The sequence below is a fragment of the Ceratotherium simum genome, chromosome 9 (assembly GCF_057802395.1).
Source record: "Ceratotherium simum simum isolate JZ-2026a chromosome 9, ASM5780239v1, whole genome shotgun sequence".
In the NCBI taxonomy this organism is placed as follows: Eukaryota; Metazoa; Chordata; class Mammalia; order Perissodactyla; family Rhinocerotidae; genus Ceratotherium; species Ceratotherium simum.
This window is the reverse complement of record NC_141908.1, coordinates 18,610,045-18,636,269: the sequence shown is the minus strand read 5'-3', so window position 1 is coordinate 18,636,269 and position 26,225 is coordinate 18,610,045. Positions and strand designations below refer to the sequence as shown.

The 26,225-nt window shown below is 35.8% G+C and overlaps 1 protein-coding gene across 2 annotated transcripts in view; it reads right to left on the bottom strand.

Annotated features, from left to right (window-relative positions):
- Positions 1-1,027: 1,027 nt before the first annotated feature.
- The window catches only part of ACMSD (aminocarboxymuconate semialdehyde decarboxylase), a 64,509-nt gene continuing 39,311 nt past the window's right edge, over positions 1,028-26,225 (bottom strand). For both annotated transcript variants that reach the window (XM_004423879.2, XM_014782461.2), the window contains 2 exons: positions 4,206-4,304; positions 1,028-1,090 (listed from right to left, as the gene is read on the bottom strand). In XM_004423879.2, coding sequence (XP_004423936.1) covers positions 1,028-1,090; positions 4,206-4,304 — 162 coding nt within the window. The remainder of the gene's footprint in view (positions 1,091-4,205; positions 4,305-26,225) is intronic.

The window sequence follows — 26,225 nt, the reverse complement described above, 5'->3', positions numbered from 1 at the left end:
ATGCGGCTATGACATACAACTATCTACTGGGGCTTTGGGGGGAAATAAATAAATAAAATCTTAAAAGGTCTAGATCTGTTACCGAACTGCAAGTAAATATAGCATCACCTACCCTGCCTCTCTTCAGGACTACCATGAGGAACAAACGAAATCACGAAAGCATTTCACAAATGATAAACCAAACGTAACACCTACAATGTTAACTAGAGTTCAAAAACTTTCCTTGTGGCTTTCTTCCATCCAATTAGTTATTTAAAAAAAAAAAAAAAAAAAAGAGCTTCTGGTAAAAATAAATTATGCACTAGAAATTTTCTCCAGAATCGATGTTTTCATTCAGTCTGAAACCTGTGTTCCCATAGTTTTGCCTTTCTATTTCCCATTCTCCAACTCTAAACAAACCTTATTCATCCTTCTAGACTCATCCCAAGTTCCAACTTCTGTGAAGATCTGCTCAACAGTTTGAGTCCGGATGAATTTTTCTTACTGAAACTTCTGTGACACTTATGTTGAATTACTTAGTAATATTCCAAGAACATGTGTCTTTCTTCCTTAATTGGACTGTGAGCTGCTAGAGGTTATGAAATATGTACATCATTTCTTTTGTCAAATCTAAAGCATTCCCAGCCCAGTTCTGGGCTAATGGAAGTTGTTACAAGTGAATAAAAACAGGTTATTGGGCCCTATTCACATATACTTGCTCAAAGTGGAAACCTACCTGAGCCCTCTAGGATGAATCTGGTTTTGATTTCTTCTTGTAAATAATTAATGACATTTTGCTTTTTATTTCTGTCATTAATTTAAAAAGCATTAGGAAAATCTTTTTTGATTTGCACATTAAATAATGTACTGCTTTTCAGAATAAAAACACATGTGAGTTATTTTTGTTATGAATAATTTAGGATATTTGGGGATATTCTATTTCTGGATAAAATAGTTCAAAACAGGATTTTAGTAAAGCATGTGTGATACATATTTAAAAACAAAAATAAAATATCTTCTGGAAAGTTTGCCTTTGGAGTAAATTCAGTCATTCAAATTGTTTTCTCTCAAGACCCAAAAATGCTAGAGCATTGCCAGCTTTGAGTTTATCCTGAAAAACAAAAGAAAAGGTTTTATTTTAAAGTATTATTTAATTTAATTTATTTAATGGTTGTTTTTAAGTTCTTTATTGAGTGTCTTTAGCAGGTTTTTAAAAAATCAATTCCCTAATGTGAGGAAAAAATATTAGCAGATTAAACAATGAATCTCTTGACCCATGTTTTGCCCTACTGTTTGAAAACTAAGTTTGAAACTTGGTTGTAAGAGGAAAGGAGGAAAATTATAAGGAGGAGAGCCCTCTTAGGAAAATGCCTTTCTTTGGAAACCTCGACACAACCCTCCAATGGGTTTTAAGGACTATTTGGAGGCAAATACAGAGAAAAGGTACAATTTCGGTCTGTGGGACAGGAGAGCTGGAAATAGTGCCTGGAGGTCATCTAGCCACCCCCCAGCTTCTAGAAATATGTGTTGTCCTTTCACATGGGCCTGAATAAGAGGTAAGTTCTTTCAGAGCACGAACAGTGATATAGATGAAGAGTCTCAGAATACTGTACAAATAGATAACGTTTATAAATTTCACATGAGGAAAGGACTGCCAAATTTTTTTAAGCTTCTCCCCAGCTATAGACTAGATCAACTCCACAGAAAGAACATCTATGATTTGAGGGTAACTTTGTGATACCCTAAATGATATATATCCAGCTTGCAAAGGGCAAGCATGTAGCTGAGGATGGAAGGAAACATGTATGGAGTTGTGTACCATCCATACCATTAATGTATATCTGTATATCATGACCACTTCAGGGCTCTTGCACAGCCTTGAAAAGTGGATTTGAGGCAGGGTCCTCTTATTCAGGGTTCATCCCTGATCCATACTTGGGCCATCCTCCTCTAAAGGAAGATTTCAGAAGTGACTTGCTGCTCTGAGAAATCATGTGCTTTATTTTTAAAAATAGGTTGGTACCAAGTACCCCTTGAAGGAGATGCACTTTGGTGTGTTGGGTGGAGACCTGATCCTGGAGTCAGGAGCTTTGGAGTTGGGCCCATGTGCTGTGTAAATCCAACAGTTATATCACCTTTGGCAAATCACTCAGCCCCGAAGCCTTGTTTTCCTCCTCTGCATCTACACGGTGGAATGCATCTGCCTGTCTACTTCTCAGTGTTGTTGTGCTCATCAAATGGATTTATTTATTTCATTTTAATTTTTTTTGGTGAAATTTACCTTCACGTGGTTCAAAATTCAAAAGGTATAAAATGGATGCTTCCTTCCACTACTGCCATCCAACCACTACTTTTCCTTCCCAGAGTTATCAGTTTCTTGTCTGTTCTTCCAGAGATATTTTATGCATATATAAGCAAATGCTGATATTTAGGTATATAGATTTTTTTGTTCACAAATGGGTAGTATACTATACACAAATGGAAATACCTGCATTGTTTTGCACCTTGCTTTTTTTTTTAATAAAGAGTATTCTTTTTATTTATTAAAATTTTTTTTAATATATATATATATATATATTTTTTTTTTTGGTGAGGAAGATCAGCCCTGAACTAACATCTGATGCCAATCTTCCTCTTTTTTGCTGAGGAAGACTGGCCCTGCGCTAACATCTGTGCGCATCTTCCTCTACTTTATATGGGACGCCGCAACAGCACAGCTTGACAAGCGGTGCGTTGGTGTGCACCTGGGATCTGAACCTGCGAACCCGGGCCGCTGATCTGGAGTGCACGCACTTAACCGCTGCACCACCGGGCCAGCCCCTGCACCTTGCTTTTTTAACTTAATATATCTTGGAAATTGATTTTCAATATATTTTATGGCTGTATAGATTCCATTGTATGGGTATATTATTATTTATTTGACTATTTCCCTGTAGATTGTTTTCAGTCTTTTGTTACAAACAATGTTACAATGAGTAACCTTGTACAGAATGTCATGTGAGTTTGTGACAATATAAAATTTTTATGCAAGGTTTTTTGAAAACTTGAAAGTAATAAGCACATAAAATTAAATAATAAAAGGCATAAAATAATAATAATAATTCCATTAAAATCTTAATCATACTTGGGATATGGATACTTGGATACTTGGAGTAATCTGGTTTCCGTTTAATTTTGGTTAACTTTATAGAAAGTTTTTCAGTAAGAAGAAAAAATAAAAAAAATCTTAGTATAGCATCATACCTTAAATAGTAAATATTTAACAATTTGAGACTTTTAGTGCCTTAAGGCAGTTAAGTGCCAAAGGGGACACTTTCTGTGTAAAGCAGTCTGAGGTTTCCCAGTCAATAACTTGCAGCTAGTGTACATCAGAATGGACTCTTCTTGGCATTTGTTAATGTATTTCAAGCCTACTGAGAAGATTTGATGAGCTATATCCATAATGATTAAAGCAGAGAATTAGTCAAAGGGAACTTTTGGATTCTAGTTTAGAAGAAAGCCAAGAATTATACAAAAGGATTATGACAAAGACTTATGTAAGATTTGTTAAGAGTTTGTATATCCCCATGTTATCATTTTTGGCCATCTCTGACACCTGATAGTGGTTGGTAGTGAAGCCTTTAGGAAGAACTTGTTTTATTGGCGTTTGGGGGGTGGGATGGGAAGAGGATGACAAAGGAGAGGGAATGTGAGGATGCTGCATCTCATTTTAAACTCCTCTTGGTTCAGGAGCCTAGGGGTAGAGTAAGCAGTGGCAGCCATTATGGCACATTTACCCACCCTAAAAATCAAATGCCAAAAGAAAAATATCTAGTTATTGAGGGTTCTGGTTTCTTGAGTCCTTGTTAATCAAGACTTTAGTCTCATTGTTCAAATAACTAAAATCATTACAACTTTTGAGATCGGTAGATTTGTAACAGAAATATTAAAGGAAGAACTTAGACATTTTTCTTATTCATTTAAGATGTAAACATAAATATATTATTATGATATGTTTCTTTACAGTTTTCTTTCTAGGCTTTACGAATGTAGTTGTAATAGGTTGACTTTCAGCTTTTTTACTTTCCTTTGCCCTTAATAATTCTGCTATTTCTAGAGTAACAGTTCTAGGAATATTAAGTGTAATGCTTCCCCTGTTCTTTGTTCTCATGGATCAAAGCGCTCTGAAACCAAACAATTAGAGCAGGAAAACTCAGGAAGAAAACCATGAAGAAAAAGGCATATACCTTTGTTTCTGCATCAAATTCTTCTATGGACTCTATCAATTTCCCAGGTTCCAGCTCACCTAGTGGAAACGGGTAATCGGTTCCCAAAATGACTTTATCCTGAAAAAAAATTTTTTATTCGTTAATTTTGTAGAACATCAAACAACCTCCAGTAAATGTAATTATGTTTACTTACTACAAGCACTCTTATGGTAAAATAACAAATTTCTTCCTGATGAAGAGAACAAACTGATCTAAAATTTTAAAGATTTAATGGATTCGAGACCTATTCTGACATTTTCTCCAGCAGGTGTCACTATTAGGTCTCTTAAAGTTGCAAATCAACCCTTAACCTCCCTTCTTTTCTTTAAATAACTGAAATACAGACTACTCAAATATAAGACACAGTCACTTATTTAATAAAACATGCTGATGTCTTCAGATGAAGTTAAGGATTATATGTTTATTAGAATGATTGCGGATTGATGTCATAATTTTTGAAAACATACTAGAGTTGAAAAGGAAAAAATAAAAAACAACTGGATGAAAAGTAAAAAAAACAAAACAAAACAAAAAGCCCAACCCCTAAACAATTCCTATCTCTATAAACTGGATTGTTGTCAGTTTCTTTGAATGACATAGCTTTGAATTTCCATTTGACACTTTGTATAACAAAGCACATAGGCTTTTCCATCTACAGATATATAAAGCAGTGTGTCAGGCAATGTCTTAGACTCTAGATTACCCTGGTCAACCAAATAGAAATGGTCCCTGTCCTTAGGGAACTCATAATCTAGTAAGAAAGGGAGTCATTAAATCAATAATGGCAGTCTATCAAAATAAAATAAGAAAAACACATTTTCTTTTTTTTTTTTTTGTGAGGAGGTCAGCCCTGTGCTAACATCTGCCAATCCTCCTCTTTTTTTGCTGAGGAAGATGGCCCTGGGCTAACATCTGTGCCCATCTTCCTCCACTTTATATGGGACGCCGCCACAGCACAGCTTGCCAAGCAGTGCGTCGGTGCGCGCCCGGGATCCGAACCAGCGAACCCTGGGCCGCCGCAGCGGAGCGCGCGCACTTAACCGCTTGCGCCACCGGGCCGGCCCCGAAAAACACATTTTCAACCACAAATTTTACTTCTAGAAACGTATCCCACTCATACACATAAAATGGAAATATATACAAGGAAACTAAGTGCAACATTATTTGTAGCAGCAAAAGACTAGCAAACTAAATTATAGCATATCCCAAAATAAAACGGACTGAGGAATACTTACATATACTGAAATGGAATAATCACCAAGTTATATTGTAAACAGGAAAAAAAAAAGTCTAGGACAATGTGTCTACTATGTTTATATTTCTATTTTTCACAAAGGACCTGTAGACACACAAATATATGTTTGTATGTGTACAGTCTATTTCAGGAATGGTACCCAAGAAATAAGTAAAATTAGTTGCCTCCAGGAAAGAAGACTAGGATTCAGGGATGCAGCAGATCCCCTTCTTCTTTTTTTTTTTGGAGATATAATTCACATACCATAAAATTCACCCTTTAAAAATGTACAGTTCAGTGGGTTTTAGTATATTCACAAATTTGTGTAATCATTCCCACTATCTAATTTCAGAATATTTCTCCCACCCCAGAAGTAAACCCCATATCCATTAGTAGACACTCCCCATTCCCTCCTTCCTCCAGCCCCTGGAAAACACTAATTTACCCTCTGTGTCTATAGAATTGCCTATTTGGGACATTTCAAATAAATGGAATCACATAATATGTTGCCTTCTTTCATTTAGTATAATGTTTTCAAGGTTCATCCATGTTGTAGCCTGAATCAGTACTTCATTCCTTTTTAGGCTGAATAATAGTCCATTGTATAGATATACCACATTTTGTTATCCATTCATCAGATGATGGATATTAGGTTGTTTACACTTTTTGGCTATTATGATAATGCTGCTCTGAACATTTGTGGAAGTTTTTTTTTTTTTTTAATTTATTTTAATTTTTTTGTGAGGAAGATCAGCCCTGAGCTAACATCTATGCCAATCCTCCTCTTTTTGTTGAGGAAAACTGGCCTTGGGCTAACATCCGCGCCCATCTTCCTCCACCCTATATGGGACGCCGCCACAGCATGGCCTGACAAGCGGTGCGTTGGTGCGTGCTGGGGATCGAACCTGGTCCCCCAGCAGCAGAGCGCATGCACTTAACCCCTACGCCACGGGGCCGACCCCTGTGTACAAGTTTTTGTGTGAACATATGTTTTCATTCCTCCTGGGTATATACCTAGGAGTGGAATTGCTGGGTCATATGGTAAGTCCATGTTTAACATTTTGAGAAATTATTTTCCATGGTGGCTACAGCACTCTACATTCCCACTAGCAAAGTGTGAGTGTTCCAATATCTCCAGATCTTCACCAACACTTGTTATTGTCCATCTTTTTGATTATACCCATCATGGTGGGTGTAAAGTGGTATCTCACTGTAGTTTTGATTTGCATTTCTCTAATGAATAATTATGTTGAACATCTTTTCATGTGCTCAGTGGCCATTTGTATGTCTTTAGAGAATTATCTATTCAGAGCCTTTGTGTCTATTCAAGCCCATGTGTTTTCTTTTTATAGTTGTGTTGTAAGAGTTCCTTATATTTTCTGAATACTAGAAACTTATCAGATACATGATTTACAAATATTTTCTTCATTCTGTGGGTTATCATTTTACTTTATTGATAGTGTCTTTTGAAGCACAAAAGTTTTTAATTTTGATAAAGTCTAATTAATCCGTTTTTTTTCTTTGGTTGCTTGTGCTTTTGGTGTCATATTTAAGAAATTATTGCCTAATCCAAGGTCACAAAGATTTACAACTATGTTTTCTTCTAACAATTTGTAGTTTTTGCTCTTCCATTTAGGTCTGTGATTCATTTTGAGTTAATTTTTGTGTATGGTGTAAATAAGGAGTCCAACTTTATTTTTTGCATGTGGATATCCAGTTGTCCCAATACAATGTGTTGAAAAGACTATTCTTTCCTCATTGAATCATATTGGCACCTTTTTTCAAAATCAGTTATCTTTATTTCTGTCCTTATACCAGTACCACACAGTTTTGACGGCTGTATCTGTATAGAAAGTTTTGAAATTGGAAGTGTGAGTCCTCCAACTTTGTTGTTCTTTTTCAAGATTGTTTTGGCTATTTTGGGTCCCCTGCATTTCCATATGAATTTTAGGATGAACTTGTCAATTCCTGCAAAACAAAAGGCACCTGGATTTTTGATAGGGATTGCACTGAATCATAGATCAGCGTGGAGAGTATTGCCATTTAACAATATTAAGTTTTCCAATCAGTGAACATGGGATGTCTTTTCATTTATTTAAATCTTCTTTAATTTTGTAGTTTATTGTTTAAGTCTTGCACTTCTTTAGTTGAATTTATTCCTAGGTATTTTATTCTTTTTGATGCTATTATAAATGGAATTGTTTCCCCAATTTCATTTATGGATTATTCATTGCTGGTATATAGTAAAACAATTAATACAATATAGTGACACAATTAATCTTTGTATATTTATCTTGCGTCCTACAACCCTGCTGAATGTGTTTATTAGTGCTGATAGTTTATTTGTGGATTCTTTAGAATTTTCTATATATGAGGTCATGTCATCTGCAAATAATTTTGCTTCTTCCTTTCCAATCTGAATGCCTTTTATTTATTTTTCTTTCCTAATTGCCTTGGCTAGAATCTCCAGTACAATGTTGAATAGAAGTGGTGAGAGCAGAGCCTTTCAGTCTTTCACCATTAAGTATGATGTTAGTTGTGAGTTTTTCATAGATGCCCTCTGTCAGGTTAAGGAAATTCCCTTCTACTAGTTGTTGAGTGTTTTTATCATGAAAGGCTTCTGGATCTTGCTGAATGATTTTTCTGCATCTATTGAGATGATCATGTAGTTTTTGTCCTTTATTCTATTAATATGGTGTATTGTATTGATTGATCTTTGTATGTTGAAACAACGTTGCATTCCTGGGATAAATCCCAATTGGTCGTGGTGTAGAATTCTTTTTATATATTGCTGGATTCAGTTTAATAGATATTGTTGGAGAAAAATGCATTTATATTCATAAGGGATATTGGTCTGTGGTTTTCTGGTGATTATGGTTTTGGTATCAGGCCTCATAGAATAATGCTGGCCTCATAGAATAAATTAGAAAGTGTTGTCTTCTTTTGTATTTTTTTGAAGAGTTTGTGAAGGATTGGTTGTAATTCTTTTTTAAAATTTTTGTAGAATTTACCAATGAAGCCATCTGCTCCTGGGCTTGTCTTTGTGGGAAGTTTTTAAATTACTAATTCAATCTCTTTACTTGTTATAGGTCTATTCAGATGTTCTATTTCTTCTTAAGTCAGTTTCTGTAGTCTTTCTAGGAATTTCATTTCATTTAGGAATTTCAATTTGTTGGCAATTACTCATAGTTTTTCCTTATAATTCTTTTTTATTTCTGTAAGGTCTGTGGTAATATCTTCCTCTTTCATTTCCAATTTTAGTAATTTGAATCATCTCTCTTTTTTTCTTGGTCAGTCTAGCTAAAGGTTTGCCAATTTTGTCGATCTTCTCAAAGAACCAAGTTTTGGTTTTGTTAATTTTCTCTATTGTTTTTCCATTTTCTATTTCTTTTATATCTGCTCTAATATTTATTATTTCCTTCCTTATGCTTGCTTTGGGTTTAGTTTGCTCTAGTTTCTTAAGGTGGAAGGCCAGGCTAGGCTAGGCTTAAGATGGAAGGCTAGGCTAGATTTGAGCTCGTACTTCTTTTTTAATATAGGCATTTTACGGCTGTATGTTTCCCAGTAAGTACTGCTTTAGCTGCATCTCTTGGATTTTGGAATGTTGTGTTTTGTATTGTATTTGTATTAAATATTTTCTAATTTCCCTTGTGATTTCTTCTCTATCTAGTGTCATTTCATTTCAGCCTGAAGGACACCCTTTAGCATTTCTTGTGTGGCAAATCTACCAGTGTTGAATTCTCTCGGTTTTTGTTTATTTGAGAATGTCTCCATTTCTCCTCATTTTTAGAGGATAGTTTTGCTGGATTTAGAGTTCTTGATCAGTTTTTTTTTTCTTTCAGTGCTTTAAATATGTCTTCCACTGTTCTTCTGGCCTTCATGGTTTCTGATGAGGGCTAAGGATAGAGCCATAGGGAACTTCAACACTGGGGGTGACGTGGTTGCAGAAATGGAGGAGAGAAGGAGGCAGAGAGCCAGTGAGGTGAAAGGAGAGGCATAACAATGTGGTATTAGAAAAAAATGCAATGAGAGATATTTGAAGAAGAAGTTTTCAATAAGTAATGCTTTAGAAGAAGATGAAAAAGATAAGGACTAAAGAATGTTGGATTCGGCAGCCTCATTAAGTGCACTTTCAGTGCAGTGATGGAGAGAAAAACAGATGCATTGAATGAAAAAGTAAATGGATGGTGAAAAAATGGCAAGTGTTGACTAATCATTATCTCTTAGCTTGGGCACTCCTCTTGTCTTTCATTGTCGCTCTATTTGTGCTACTTGGGGAGTCTCATCCATAAATGAAGATCTAGCTCCCAAGCCTCGAGTCCTGGGTATGTGGCGCCTGCTGGACACCTCCACTTGGCTGCCTCAGAGGCAATTAAAACTAAACATGTTATCTAATACTGAAGTCCTCATCTTAATATTTATTATTCAACATCATGTTCAGTCTCATTCTCTCTATTGTTCTCACTTTTGCACTCTCTTGCTCTTCCCCCATCCCTATCCACTTGCATTCTGGATATCTTTTCTTTGCTTTTCCACATCCACTCTCCATCCTTCTTCACTCCTATTTGTCCCCTGGAAGCTGACCTGTATGCACTACGCAACAGACTCCCTTGACCTTAGGCTTCCAGTTGGGTTTAGCTAATGAGCAACACAGGCAGGAGATAGGAGAATGAGAGGAAAGTGTCTATCCCCCAGCTCCCTCCCTGTGGAGTCATGCAGCCTGGCTCCAACTAAAAGTCTCAGCCCCTGTCAGCAGGCTCTTTCCACAGAGTCCTCTCTGTCTTCAAGTTTTGGCCTGGAATGGAAATGGAGCTTCCCGTACCTTTGTGAAAAATCCATTTATTAATTTTCCTCTAGTTTTCCCAATTCAAGCATGCTATCTTATTTTCTGCTGGAACCCTGAATGAGTCACAGTGTGTTCCAGTTATACCAAACTTTTTGTAGTTTCCTGGCTTTACTAGGTTGATTCCTCTGGTTGGAATGCCCTGTTGAGCCCTGAACTCCTATTTTTTATTGATTGATCGACTGATTGATTAATTAATTCATTAATGTGGTGGATAACTTTATTTTGACAGAATTTCAAACTGATAGAAATGTTGCAGCATAATTCAGGGATCTCCTATATAACCTTTACCTACATTCACTAATTATTTACATTTTGCCCCCTTTGTTTTATAATTTTCTCTGTGTAGATATTTATGTATATATGCACATTTTTTTGAACCATATATAAGTTGGAGACATCATGGCCCCGTACTCCTAAACCAATCAGAGTTTATTTCCTAAGAAAAGGGAGACTTTCTTATATAACTACAGTACAGTTCTCAAAATCAGGAAATTTAAAATTGACACAATGTTATTTTATTATCCTTAGTCCATTCTCAAATTTCATCAGTTGTCTCAGTAATGTGCTTCATAGATAATTATTTTTCCTAGTCCAGGATCCAGTTGATAATCACATATTAAGTTTAGTTGTCGTGTCTCTGAAGTTTCTCTTAATTTGGAACGGTTACTCTTTTTGGTCACTCTTGACCTGTATTTTGAAGAATACAGTCCAATTATTTTATAGAATGTTCCTCAGTTTGTGTTTGTCTGATCTTTCCTCATGATTACATACAAATTATGCATTTTGGGTAGGAATTTTACAGAAGTGATATTGTGTTTTTTTCAGTGCATCATATCAGGGGTTCATGATATCAGTTTGTCCTGGTATTAGTGATGTTTGATCATTTAGTTAAGTTGGTGCTTGCCAGATTTCTCTACTATAAAGTTAAATTTTTTCCTTCATGATTAATGAGTAATCTGTGGGGAGACACTTTAGGATTCATGGAAATATCTTGTTCTTCATCAAACTTTCACCCACTGATTTTATCATTCACTAATGATTTTCTAAAGCTATCATTTTTCTCTATATTCATTAATAATAAAGAATATATTTTATTATATATATACATACACATTTATTTATATAAATATATATGTTCATTTGTTTATTCATATATATTATATATTCATTTATTTATTTATAACATTCTGGACTTTATTTTATTCAATGCGTTATAATCCATTACTGTCATTGTTTGTTTTGGTGACCAGATCATCTCAGATTTGATTTGTGTGAACCCCTTCAAGTTGACTCCTGTGACCTTCCGCTATTTCCTCACCATTTTTTGAGTTCTTCCTGACTCTCAAGCACAAGAAGTTGTTCTAGCTCGTTTTGCGTTTTCTCTATCCTGGGATCAGCCTTTTCTCCAAGCAGCCCAGCTTCTTTATAGTGGAAAATGGTATCTGGAAACCAAGATTTTGGCACTAGATGTAATAAATATTACTGATGTAGAACTATATGTGTGTGTGTATACACACACAGACACGTCTATATCTCTATATCTATTTCTTTGCATCACCCCAGAAAGTTTTCTGATGCCCTTGCATTTAAAATTGTTTCCAGTTTTTGGCTATCTTGAGTAAAGCTGCTATGAAGTTTCTTGTCAAGTCTTTTTGTGGACATGTATTTTCATTTCTCTTGGGTAAATACCTAGGAGTAAAACTGTTGCGTCATAGGGTAGGAGTATGTTCTACTAGCAATGTATGAAAGTTCTAGTTGCTCCACATCCTTTGCAACAGAGTTTTCAATCTTTTTGTTTTTAGCTACTCTACTGAAATGTAGTGGTTTCTCATTGTGGTTTAAATTGCATTTCCCTCATGAACTAGTGATGTGGAGATTGTTTCTTTCTTTATACCATTTTAAAGAGCATATTTCCTTTTAGTTTTTTTTTTCAAGTTTTATGGAGATATAATTGACATACAATGTTATATTATTTTAAGGTGCACAGCGTAATGACTTGATGTATGTATAAATTGCAAAATGATTGCCGCAGTAAGTTAACATACATCTCTCACATAGTTACGAATATTTTTTCTTGTGATAAGAACTTTTAATAGTGACTCTCTTAGCAACTTTCAAATATACAATACACTATTGTTAACTATAGTCACCATGCTGTACAAGACATGCCCATAATTTATTTATCCTATAACTGGATGTTTGTACCTTTTGACCACCTTCACCCATTACCCCCAGCATCTTTAAACATGTTTATTGGCTAATTGTATATCTTTTGCAAAGTGGCTATTTAAGTCTTTAAAGATTTTATTTTTAAAGATTTTATTTATTTATTTTTTCCCCCAAAGCCCCAGTAGATAGTTGTGTGTCATAGCTGCACATCCTTCTAGTTGCTGTATGTGGGACGCGGCCTCAGCATGGCCGGAGAAGCGGCGCGTCGGTGCGAGCCCGGGATCCGAACCCGGGTCGCCAGCAGTGGAGCGCGCTCACTTAACCACCAAGCCACGGGGCCGGCCCTATTTAAGTCTTTAGTCCATTTTTTTTGTGTGTATGTGAGGAAGATTAGCCCTGAGCTAACATCCGATGCCAATCCTCCTATTTTTGTTGAGGAACATTGGCCCTAGGCTAACATCTGTGCCCATCTTCCTCTACTTTATATGGGATGCCGCTGCAGCATGGCTTGACAAGTGGTGCATTCGTGCATGCCTGGGATCCGAACCTGTGACCCCTGGGCTGCCGCAGCGGCGTGCACACTTAACCACTACGCCACTGGGCCAGCCACTCTTTTGTCCATTTTTATAATTTTTTTTGTGTGTGTGTGAGGAAGATCAGCCCTGAGCTAACATCCAATGCCAATCCTCCTCTTTTTTGCTGAGGAAGACTGGCCCTGGGCTAACATCCATGCCCATCCTCCTCTACTATATATGGGACACCGCCACTGCATGGCTTAACAAGCAGTGCATCGGTGTGCGCCCGGGATCCAAACCGGTGAACCCCGGGCCGCCGAAGCGGAGCGCAAGTACTTAACCGCTGCGCCACTGGGCCGGCCCCTCTTTTGTCCATTTTTAAATGGGGTTGTTTGTCTTTTTATTATTGAGTTGTAGTAGTTCATTATTTTGGATGTAAGTCCTTTGTCATATATATGTTTTGTGAATATTTTCTACCATTCTGTGGCTTGCCTATTCATTTAATTAATTTTTCTTGTGATGAGCTCAAGTATTTAATTTGATGAAGTTTAATTTATCAATTTTTTTAATGTTTATTACTTCCTGTGTCCTGTCCAAGACATTTTTATTGGCTTCCAGGTTGAGGAGATATTCTCCTATATTTTCTTCTTGAAGCTTTATAGTTTCAGCTTTATGTTTAAGTGTATGATCCTTCTCAAATTAAGTTTTGTGTATGGCATGAGGTAGAGTCAAATTTCATTTTTCCCCCCATATAGAGATCTACTTGTTCCAGCACCATTTGTAAAAAGGCTTTCCTTTCCCAATTAATCACTTTTACGTCTTTGTCAAAAATTAATTGACCATATGAGAATGAGACTATTTCTGTACTTTCTAGTCTATTCTCTCAACCTGTTTGCCTATCCTTATGCCATTACATTGGATTATGTTAAATCTATAGATTAATTTGGAGAGAATTGACATCTTAACAATATGGGGTTCTTTGATTCATATACATTATATATTTCTCCATTTATTTAGGCTTTTAAAAATTGTTCTCAGCAGTATTTTATAGTTTTCAGTGTAGAGGTCTTACACATCATTTTTAAAGTTTATTTCTGAGTATTTTATGTTTTTTTTTAACACTATTGCAAATTGTATTGTTTTAAAGTTCCATGTTACAGTTGTTTGCTGCTAGTATATAGAAAGACAATTGATTTTTTTTATATTATCCTTATGTCCTGCAATCCTGCTAAATTCACTTATTAGTTCTAGTAGTTACTTTGTAGGGGCCTTAAAATTTTCTACATAAACAATCATGTCATCTGTCAATAGAGACAGTTCACTTCTTTCACCAATCTATATGACTTTTATTTCTTTTTCTTGCCTTCTTGCACTGGCTAGGATCTCTAATGCAATGTTGATTAGAGGGGGTGAGTGGACATTTTGCCTTTTTCCCCATCTTAGGGGGAAAGTGTTTAATATTTTACCATTATGTATGGTGATAGCTGTAAGTTTTTTTTTTTTTATTGATGTTTTAATGGTTTCTAACATGGTGAAATTTTGGGTTGTACATTTTTGTTTGTCCATCACCACATATATGACTCCCTTCACCCCTTGTGCCCACCCCCCACCCCCACTGCCCTGGTAACCACAGTCCAGTTTTCTCTGTCCATGTGTTGGTTTATATTCCACATATGAGTGAGATCATACAGTGTTTGTCTTTCTCTTTCTGGCTTATTTCACTTAACATAATAGCTGTAAGTTTTTTGATGATGCCTTTTATCAGATTGAGGATGTTTTTTCCTATTCCTAGTTTGCTGAGAGTTTTTTTTTATTTTTTATTTTTTTTAATCATGAATGGGTGATGAATTTTGTCAAGTATTTTTTCTTCATCTATGAAATGTTCCTACTATTTATTCCATGAATATGGTGAATTACATCAATTGAGTTTTAAAAGTTAAGCCAACTTTGCATTCCTGGGACAAACTCTGTTTGTGATCTATTATCCCTTTTAGTTATTGCTGAATTTGATTTGCTAACATTTTGTAAGGATTTTTGCATTTTACTCTAGAGGGATAGTGGTCTGTAATTTTATTTTCTTGTGAAATCTTTGTTAGGTTTTGGTGTTAGTTTCATTCTGGCCTTATAAGATGAGTTGGGAATTGTTTCCTTCTCTAAATTTTCTAAAAGTATTTATGTAAGATTGGTATTATTTCTTCCTTAAACTTTGATAGAATTTACTAGTGAAACTATCTGGGCCTGGAGTTTTCTTTGTGGAAAGGTTTTTGATAACAAATTCAGTTGCCGTTAATACATATAATAGTTTTGGTAAATTGTTTTTTTCAAGAAATTTGTTCATTTAATATAATTTATAAAATTTAGTGGCATAAAGTTGAATTTTCCTTTACTGTCCTTTTAATGTCTGTATGATCTGTAGTTATATCCCACTTTTATTCCTGATATTAGTAATTTGTTTTCTTTCTTTTTTTGCTTGATCAGTCTTCCTAGGAGTTTATCTATTTTACTAATGTCTTCAAAAAACCAACTTTTGATTTATTAATTCTTTTATTGTTTGTCTTCTTTCTAGTCTTTAATTTTTGCTCTTATCTTTATCACTTTCTTTTGTACGCTCACTCTGAGTTTAATTTCTTCCTCTTCTAGTTTATTAAAGTGGAATCATAAATCATTAATTTTTTACCTTTCTTCTTTTCCAATGTAAGCATTTAAACCTATATATTTTCTTCTATGTACTACAATGGCTGCATTTCACAAATTTTCATGTGTTGTATTTTCATTATCATCCATTTAAAATATTTTCTTCTTTTTGGAATTTTTTCCTCTGTTCCATGGATTATTTATAACTATGTGGTATAATATCCAAATATTTTATTATTTTTTTAAATTATATCTGCTGGTCATAGAATATATTCTGTAAGATTTCAGCCTTTTGAAAAGTATTGAGACTTGATTTAAGACCTAGTATATGGTCTAGTTTTGTAAATGTCCCATATGTACTTAAAAAGAATATATACTTGCAGTTTTTGTGCGTAATGTTCTGTAAACATCAATTAAGTCAAGGTATTTAATAGTGCTATTCTGATATTGTATATCCTTACTGATTATCCTTACTGATAGTTTTTCTCTCAATTACTGAGAGATTGGTATTAAAATCTTCAACTATGATTACGCATTTGTCTCTTTTCCCTTTAATGATGCCAGTTTTCGTTTCAAGAATTTTGAAGCTCTTTTATTAGGCACATACATATTTATGATTATTGTGTCTTACTGATGAATTGACCTTTTTATCAATATGAAATACTCCCTTTAATACCAGTATTACTCCTTTACTAATCTGTGAAGTGAAAAATGGTATCTCGGTGTAGTTTTAATTTTTATTTTTCTTCTGATGCATGAAGTTGACTGTTTATATCTTCTGTCAATTTATCTAGGGTTATTTTGTTTGTTTTCTTACCTATTTTTAGAAACTCTTTAAGTATTAGAGATTTAACTCTTTTCTATGATTTATGTTGCAAATATTGTCTCAGTTTGTCATTTGGTTTCTTACTTTGCTTATAACATTTTATTGCCTTGCAAAAGTCTTTTTTTAACAGCCAAATTTATTAATGTTTTTTCTAACAATTTCTAGATTTTGAGTTATCATTAGAAAAGTTTTCCCTACTTCCAAAATATAGATGAATTTCCCCATATTTTCATCTAAATATACTTGTAATCTTGTCTGTCTTCCCCTCTAAAATATGAATTGTTCCCATATTAGTACCAATCATGTTGTTAGAGCTTAAAAACATTTCATGAATGACATTTTTTAGTCCTAAAACTGTATTATACAGAGAATTCTTAGAGGCTGGGGTGGGGGGGGCGGTGGAGCAGCAAAAACGGAATGTGAATGGAGAGGGAGGAGGGGAAGTGAGGCCTGCTAGACAAAGTTTCCCTACCCACCCCACTCCCTAATTAGAACAACTCTGCTTTTCTCTGTTTTACTTGTTGAGATATTCTTATAAGATTCTGTTTGATCAAAGGTTTTTATGGATTAAAAACAAAGTTTCAAAACACTGAACTAGAATATTTCTAAGGTTCCTTGTGACTCTAAATTCTAGATTCTTACTGACTCTAACCCAATGTTTCTCAGCTCTTAACTGTATATGAATATCACCTGGGGAACCTTAAAAAATGTCCACCCCGGGCCCAATCCCAAATCAATTAAATCATCATATCTGGGGGTGGGCAAATACATCAGTATTTTTTTAAAGATCCCCAGATGATTCTAATGTACAGCCAGGGTTGAGAACCACTGAACTAACCCATGTTCTTGGCCTCAATTAACCTATATTATATTCATCTGAATTAATGTCATAGATATTGGACCAAAAATGTGACATTTGGAAAAAACTTAAACTTGAGCAATTAATTAGACTAATACGATAACTGAGTTTAGGATTTTAATGTGTCCACCATAATAGTCTCTGTTTTCAATTAAGGATATTAAGTAGCAACTCTGATTAGGTTTGTATAGTATTTTTGCCACTAATGATTGGGAATTGTATCTTGGATATTAATTGGGTAATTTCACAAGTTCTAATGCCTAATGCATAATTATTTGATAGAGCATGAACGCAAACCTATTTTTCCTTCTATTTGATGGAAAATTGCCCAAGCCAGAAACCTAGGAGTCATATTGGACTCCTCCTGATCCCTCACCCCAAAATCTCATGAGTCACTAAGGCTTTTGGATTCTACCTCTATATCATTTCTTGCATCCATTACTTCCCCTCCAATTCCCCAGTTCCTCCCCTAACTCAGGCTCTTACCATCTTGTAGCTCAGCTAAATGTGACTTCTGTACTCCCGAAGCACCCTACATATACTTTTATTCACAGCACTTATTACATTGCTATGAGATAATCTCTTATAATAATAATATCTAACATTCATTGATTGCTTACTATGTGCAGAATGCTCGTCTAAGCCATTTACTCATTTAATCTAAGTCATTAACTCATTTAATCCTCATAACCTTCCTATGAGATGGGTCCTATTATTATCCGCATTCAACAGATGAGGAAACAGAGATAATAACTAACTTGCCTTGAGTCGCACTGCTAGTTTGTGGTGGAGCCAGGCTTGTGTCTCCATCTCGTCCACTCAGCTAAGAACTGGGAAACTGTGTCTCTAGCTCTCAGCAAAATGCATGGTATAGAGTGGATGTTTATTGAATTAAAGTGGGCCACTACTGTAGTTTTCTAACTGATCTCCCTGATTCCACTCTCATCTATGTCAATCAATACCTAACTCTGGAGAGAATGCTGTTTTAAAAATACAAATCTGATCATGCCACATCCCTGCTTAAAATCCTTCAATAATTTCCCATCGTCAAAAAGGTAAAGCCCAAATTCCTTAGCATGGCATAAGTCACCCCCAATAAATTCGAGAAAGAAAGTTGTCCCAAACCTGAGCTGAGCAGAACTTTGTGGTCTGATATGACTGGCTGCTCTTCCTGGGGAATAATTAGCATTCTTGATAAAATACTTGAGCAATTTTTTAATAGACTTTAATGAGCTTAGGACTCCCCCCTGGAAAACCCACTCAATTGATCATTAGTCTTGAAACTAGTCTGACCTCTAACCAATAATGTAAAGAGGCTAATTGCCCTTAACTAAATTGTCTTCTTCTTCTTCTTTTTTAATTCAGTCTAATAATAACTATCTAAACATTTCCCCCCTATAAAATGTCTCTGCCAAGATAGAATTTTTGAATTGGACTTTTTCACAAAGCCTCTTCTTTTGAAACAAGTTTGAAATAAAACTCTGACATATGCTTATAATCAATCTGAGAGTTGCTTTAACAAGTGTGTGTGTTGAAGGAATGAATGCTTGAATGTATGAAAGAAGGAAGTCTCATTGTTACTAGGCCTGAAATATTAAATGTATTTTAAATACTCTAAATTTGAGCTGTTATGAGGATAAATGACACTGATTTCTACTGAAAAAAAATATTTTCCTAGGTTTTATGAATACATATACATGAAATAATATGGGAAATTGCATAATAAAGATTAGAAGGAAGGCCATGATAGACTAACAACTCTGTTTCTAGATTCCTGTATCTATTACTGTATAAAACGAAGCAAATACACCTGCTGATAGAAGCCCAAAAGACCCAAAGTTATGTTTACTCACATCTGTGCCAACAGCTGATCTCATTCTGAACTGCCTGCTTGGTATTCATTGGAGGTTCATTTGTCCTTATTTCTACTCCTCTTGCTAAAGCTGTTTACAATTCCAAAACACAACATAAATTAAAAAGTCCCATGCTTATATTACATTTGTCAACTACATTAACATGAAATTGAAATCTAGAAATCCATTCCCAGTATTATGGCCTTCTTGAATAAAAGTACATTTTAAGGGGGGAGAGGTCTCTTCTGTTTTAATATGGAGAAAGCAAATGATTTCTCTGCAATTCATCCTTCCTGGTTAAGGTACTTCCCTGTTCTCCTTCCTAACTTGATTTTGGATGCCTGTTGCCGAACATCAAACCCATGGTTTGGCAGTATTTAATTATTATTTAGTAGCTATTGTTCATTGCTCCTCTCTATAGGAGGTTAATTATCCACTTGTGTTAATTTGGTTTGTAAATTTTTCATACCTGTAATCTATCTGTACATCTTTTATTGATACCTTCTGGTAAACTTTTGACCATTTCTAACTTGTTGGTAATTTCATAAGGGAGAGGTAAGTAGGCATAAAAGAACTGGAAATGAAGTTCTTGTTAATTGCATTTCTTGTTCAGAAGAAGAAGGGATAGTAGCAGGGAAAAGGTGGGGAGAAGAGATTAAGAGTCATATGGTCCTGTAGGTTGAAGGTCGCATACTTCATTGCTTAATGTCAGTCTCTGCTTGATAGATGATTAATAAATACTTCCTGAGTTAAAAATACTTTTTGTATTGCTATTTCTACCATCTGTTATCTCATAACTGCAAATTGATTGTTTTAAATGGATTACATGCAGAATCCTGGTCAAGGAGGCATAGGATACGGCGTTGGATGACCGTTGCCCCATTTCCCACTGATCCAAGCTCCCTGAGAAACCCAAGACTCTTGTGACATCTCAGGTTCCCAAGTAACATCCCTGATCCTGGCCTCCCAAAAGCTGGAACTTTCTTCTGTCTTCTTGTCTGTGATCCAGGATTCTATTCCCTTGGGATCAACCATGATCATGAACCAATTTTTAAGGATATCTGTGCTAATGTAGCATTTGACAACATCTACATTTTAGTAGGACCTTTCTAAAGACTCTATTAAACCCAAAGGAATAATTCTAATGGTGGGCATTTTAGGTACCATGGCTGCCTCTTCTGGGATCCTAAAATTATACCCTCTAGACAGACACTGGCTTTCTTTATTGGGCAGTAAAGCAGTGGATAATCATGATTGATTTCTCAGCACCAACACTCTGCCCCAACATACGTTTCCCTCCTTAAAGCCAGCAGCACACATTCCCTATGAGGTCAAAGACTTACTGAGCTGATAATAATAGTGATTAATATTCCTGCCAGGAAAAGAAAGAAACTGTTCACCTGCTGGGATGCATTAACTTTTTCACATTTTCAGAGAATGCTGTGGACACTGAAAGATGTGGCTTACTAAATAAATTCAAATAGTGGAAGAGAATTCGTTTGTCTTCTGGAAAAGGAACAATTAACTATCTTCTCATTAGCATATTTAACTATTAGCATTTGCAGTAAATACAACATAACTCTGTTGTAATATAGCTTACTACAAAAATTCTAGTATGCCAAGGATTCAGTTTGTTTCCTGAGACATAATATCATAGAGAAAGAGCCTGATTTAATTCAATCAATGCAAAGTAAGAATAGCCTTGTATCCACAAGATCATTACAAAACTCAATTAAACAAACATTAACTTAACATCTACTGTTCGTAAAGCACTGACTGGAATAGGTGATATAAATCACTGATGTTTATATAGTCCTTTGGCTTACTATTAAATTAGCTCCTTACCTCAACTCTGCCTGGTAATCATCTCCATTTCACACTGGAGGAAAGTGAGGCTGAGAGGGTAAGTGACTTGACATTAAAGGTCACCCAGCTAACCAGCAGTAGTGCCAGGACTTGAACTCTCTCTCACTTACCACAACTTCTTGAGAAGATAGTAAGTTATACTCTTGTTCTCAGGAAGCTTACAGGTATCAAAAAGGGTTCCACTCTATTGAGGACTGCAGTGCACAGGAAAACATCATTTAACCAGAATACTTACAGAAGTATTAAAATATATTTAAACTTCAAGTCAGGTGGAAATACTTCTAATATATGTGGTACACATACTCCACGGCCTACAGAAGCCCTGGAAATAATCAAATCTTTCTTTGGCAATCTTTCATCACTTCCGGATCATTCTAACCCTTTAGAGCCCCTGAACAGAGCAGTGCTGAATGTTGAAGACGTAGAAGACATGAAAAGGGGATGAAGAAGCTTCGGCTGTTGGGCCTGACTGGTCTCTGGCTTATGTTCATCTTCTAGCCCAAAGATCAAATGCCCAAGATAAGATCACATTTATGCCTATTGTAAAAATTGGGGGCATAAAACACCCAAAATGACATTGTTACTTCTAAAAGTGAACCATTTCTTTTACTGTGAGATAAAATACTTGCTATTTTGCAGAACAGGAGTTTCTGGTTTCTCTTTTTAAAATAAAGAAGAGAACAGATGAATAGACATTTTGGTTGGAATGGTTGAAAGTCTAACTTGCAGAGAGAGGCCTCCTCAGTTTTTAAAAAAACTGAGGTGAAATTCACGTAATATAAAGTTAACCATTTTGAAGTGTACACTCTGGTGGCATTTAGTACATTCACAGTGATGTGCAACCATCACCTCTATTTAGTTCTAAAACATTTTCACACCCCTAAAGGAGACCTCATGCACATTAAGCAGCCACTCCCCATTCCCTCCTTCCCCCAACCCCTGGCAACCACTATTCTGCTTTCTGTCTGTGGATTTACCTATACTGGATATTTCATATAAACAGATTCATAGAATATGTGACCTTTCTGTCTTACTTCTTTTACTTTCATTTCTTTCACTTGTTTTCAAGGTCCATCCACGTTGTAGCATGTATCAGTACTTCATTTCTTTTTATGGCTGAATATAATATTCCATTGTATGGATATACTACATTTTGTTTATTCATTCATCTGTTGATGGACTTTTGGGTTGTTTCTACCTTTTGGCTATCGTGAGTAATGCTGTTATGAACATTTGTGACCAAGCATTTATTTATTTTTTTTTTTTTTTTTTTTTTAAAGATTTTATTTATTTTTCCCCCAAAGCCCCAGTACATAGTTGTCTGCCATAGCTGCACATCCTTCCAGTTGCTGTATGTGGGACGCGGCCTCAGCATGGCCGGAGGAGCGGTGCCTCGGTGCGCACCCGGGATCCGAACCCGGGCCGCCGGCAGCGGAGAGCACGCACTTAACCGCTAAGCCACGGGGCCGGCCCACCAAGCATTTATTTGAATACCTGTTTTCAATTCTTTTGGGTATATACCTAGGAATAGCATTGTTAGGACATATGCTAATTCTATGGTTAACTTTTTGAGGACCCACCAAACTGTTTTCCACAGCAGCTGCACAATATTACATTCCAGCCAGCAATGTACAAGAGTTCCAGCTTCTCCATATCCTTGCCAACATTTGTTATTTTCCATTTTTTTGCTTATAGTCATTTTAGTGAGTGTGAATTGGTATCTCACTGTGGTTTTGATTTGCATTTCCCTAATGACCAGTGTGTTGAGCATCTTTTCAGGTGCTTGTTGGCCATTTATATATCTTCCTTGGAGAAATGTTTGTTCAGATCCTTTGCCCAATTTAATTGGGTTATGTGTCTTTTTATTATTGAGTTGTAAGAGTTCTTTATATATTCAGATACAAGTCCCTTGTCAGATATATGACCCTCTAGTGAATTTTTCATTAAAGTTGTACTTCTCAGCTCCAGAATTTCTATTTGGTTCCTTTTTATAATTTCTATATTTATTGATAGTCTCTTTTTGTTCAGACATAATTCTCCTCGTTTCCTTTAGTTCTTAGTCTATGATTTTCTTTATCTCTTTGAGTACATTTAAGACTGTTGATTTAAAATGTTTGTCTAGGGCCGGCCCTGTGGCTTAGCGGTTAAGTGCTCGCGCTCCGCTGCTGGCGGCCCGGGTTCGGATCCCGGGCGCGCACCGACACACCACTTCTCCGGCTATGCTGAGGCCGCGTCCCACATACAGCAACTAGAAGGATGTGCAGCTGTGACATACAACTATCTACTGGGGCTTTGGGGGAAAAAAAACAAATAAATAAAATCTTTAAAAAAAAAATAATAAAAAAAAATAAAATGTTTGTCTAGTAAGTCCAATGTCTGTGTTTCTCCAGTGACAGTTTCTGTTAATTTCTTTTTTTCATGTGAATGGGCCATACTTTCTTGTTTCTTTACATGCCTCTTAATTTTTTGTTAAAAACTAGACATTTTGAATATTATAGTATGCTAACTTTGGTAATCAGATTCTTCCTTCTCTTCAAGGTTTGTTGTTGTTCCTTGCTGTGCTTTGTAGTCATTTACCTAATGACTTTTCTAAACTATTTTTTTAAATTATTTATTTATTTGTTCCCCCAAAGCCCCAGTAGACAGTTGTATGTCATAGCTGCACATCCTTCTAGTTGCTGTATGTGGGACGCGGCCTCAGCATGGCCAGAGAAGCAGTGCATCGGTGCGCGCCTGGGATCCGAACCCAGGCCGCCAGCAGCGGAGTGCGCGCACTCAACTGCTAAGCCATGGGGCTGGCCCTCTAAACTATTTTTAAAAAACATATTCTTTGTCGTATGTGATCTCTGAAGTCGCTGTTCCTTAAGCCTGTGGTCAGCTCGTATTTTGATCAATATTTCCTTAAATGCCTAGAGCAAAAAGAGAACAAAAAGAAGGAAAGAAAGAAAAAGAAAAAGAAAAAAACGCCTCTCCTGGTCTTTGCAGACTGGACCTGTGTTAGGCATTCCTTCAACACTTAGCCAGGCCATTCACAACTCTGCCTGAGGGTTCACTTCCTGCTGATGCTGAGCCTAAAGATCAACTACAGATTAAAGCTTAGGGTTCTATCATGTCTTTTTGGAGTGTACGTTCTGCTCTGAGCATGTGTGTGCCTTTGTAGATTCTTCCCTCTTTATTCTCTCTTTCCCTCTTCACTTTTGTTTAACTCTCCATAGAGGGCCCAAGCCTTATTTTACATCATTGCTTCAGACAGAGACACATTTTGTTCGTTGTGAAGTTTAATTTAGGTAGAAGTTTTTTCCTTATCTCAATTATTCAGTGATTTTATAACTCTGAGGTTGCTAACATTTCAAGATAAAAAATCTTACAAATTATTTGATACTGTCACAGTTGTTCTCACTATAGTTTTATTCTTCAAAGTCTATAGGCACCTTTATCAAATGCTTTTATTGAGCACTTATGGGACTGGAATTGTGCTAGGTACTTTATATGGTTATCTTCTTTAACCCTGTAAACAACCCCAGGAGTTAGGTACTATCATTATCCCTATTTTATTGATAAAGAAACTGAGGCTTAGAGAGATCAAATAATTTCCTCAGGATCTCTCATAGCTATGACTATGTAGCTCAGCATTAAACTCTTTAGCATCATTCACTATTTGCTGGAGAAGAGTGGAATTTCCAGGTCTTTTTTTTTCACTTCATCTTTAATCCTATTTTTATTTCTAGTCTTAATTGTATTATTATTTTCCCCTACATTTCTCAGGCATGCAGAAACAAATCAACAAACTAATAGAAACCGCTGAAAAGTACAAACTGCAAACAAAAGACTAGCAGCAGGAGTGAATTCAATTTGGAATAGAATGCTGAGTGTGAATGACATATGAATAGTTGTATAGTTCCACCATTTCTAGAAGAGAATTCTAATGATACTTGGTTGAAAATGAAGCTCAGATATTCAGAAACTTGGGAAATAGACACTTGCGTTAAGTGAGTGTTTTTATTGTAATGCTTATAATACTTCTAAAAACAATTTTAACACTTCAAATGGTGCGTCTAATAATGACAAGGCACTATGTCAAAGATACATGTTGGAACAAAATTGTTTCATGAAATGTAAGTGTGGAAAAGTAATATTTATAAACTATCAAGTTATGTGATTTTAAATGTTCTAGTTGAATTAATAAATTAAATTTTAGAAGTAGAAAAAAAATCTTAAGACTCTAAGATGTGCATATCATCTCTCTTCCTTCTACCTGCAACCCAAATCAGAGAGTATTAGAAAATTCTTTAGGTTTTGAAGATCTAGCCTGACTTCTTCTACTGTAATTTCTGCTGACTTGTAATTGCCTATAACTGTGAAAATGACTTCAGGGAGCTGCAAGCTGGGTCCTAGGGGGATGCAATACAAGTAAAATGAATTTTGTTAGAGAAAGAGAGGAAAGCTCAAGACTGGTATTATGACCAATACCCAAAGTGGACTTTTACTTGTCTGTGATGACATAAGGAGCTTGCCCTAGAATGTAAATCGATGCACTGCTTCCTTTACCAAGAAAGTCTTGCCATTAAAAACAAAAGTCAGTTAAACTAAACAATATGTTTAGTGACTTGATTTACATTCTGGCACAAGTTCATTGTCTCATCAAGGACTAGTAACAAACTCTATGTGGACTGGTATTGGTCTGAGGATCACAATTTGAAACCCCACTAAAAAGATGGTAAAGAGATTTTTAAAGGGCATATATCCACAAGGACAAAGAGAACAGGATAGAAGAAACAAGAAGAAAATATCAGAAACTAGAAAGCAGATGGACAACAGCAACTGACTTTAGAAGACTGGGAAAGTTAAATTCTTAGCCAGTATAAGATAAGCCAAAAAGTAACCTGGCTTATATCACCAAGTCCCTTAAATATCTATAATTGACAGTACCAGGTACTTCCAGAAGTAGACACAAAGATGGGACTAAAAACAGGAGGATTCACTGTAAGTCTGTTAAGAAGCAGTTAGACCCTAGATCACCTCCCTGACTTTGCTTAGACCAGTAACTGATTCTTCCCCACCCTGGCAAAACACTGATCATTTAGTCTCAAAAGAGTGTGAAAGAGAGGGTCTCTGAACTGGGGAGATACGAGGCACAGTTGAGAGTGGGGACTGTTCTGAAAGCATGAGGGTTAAATGAAAGTTTACTTATTAAAAA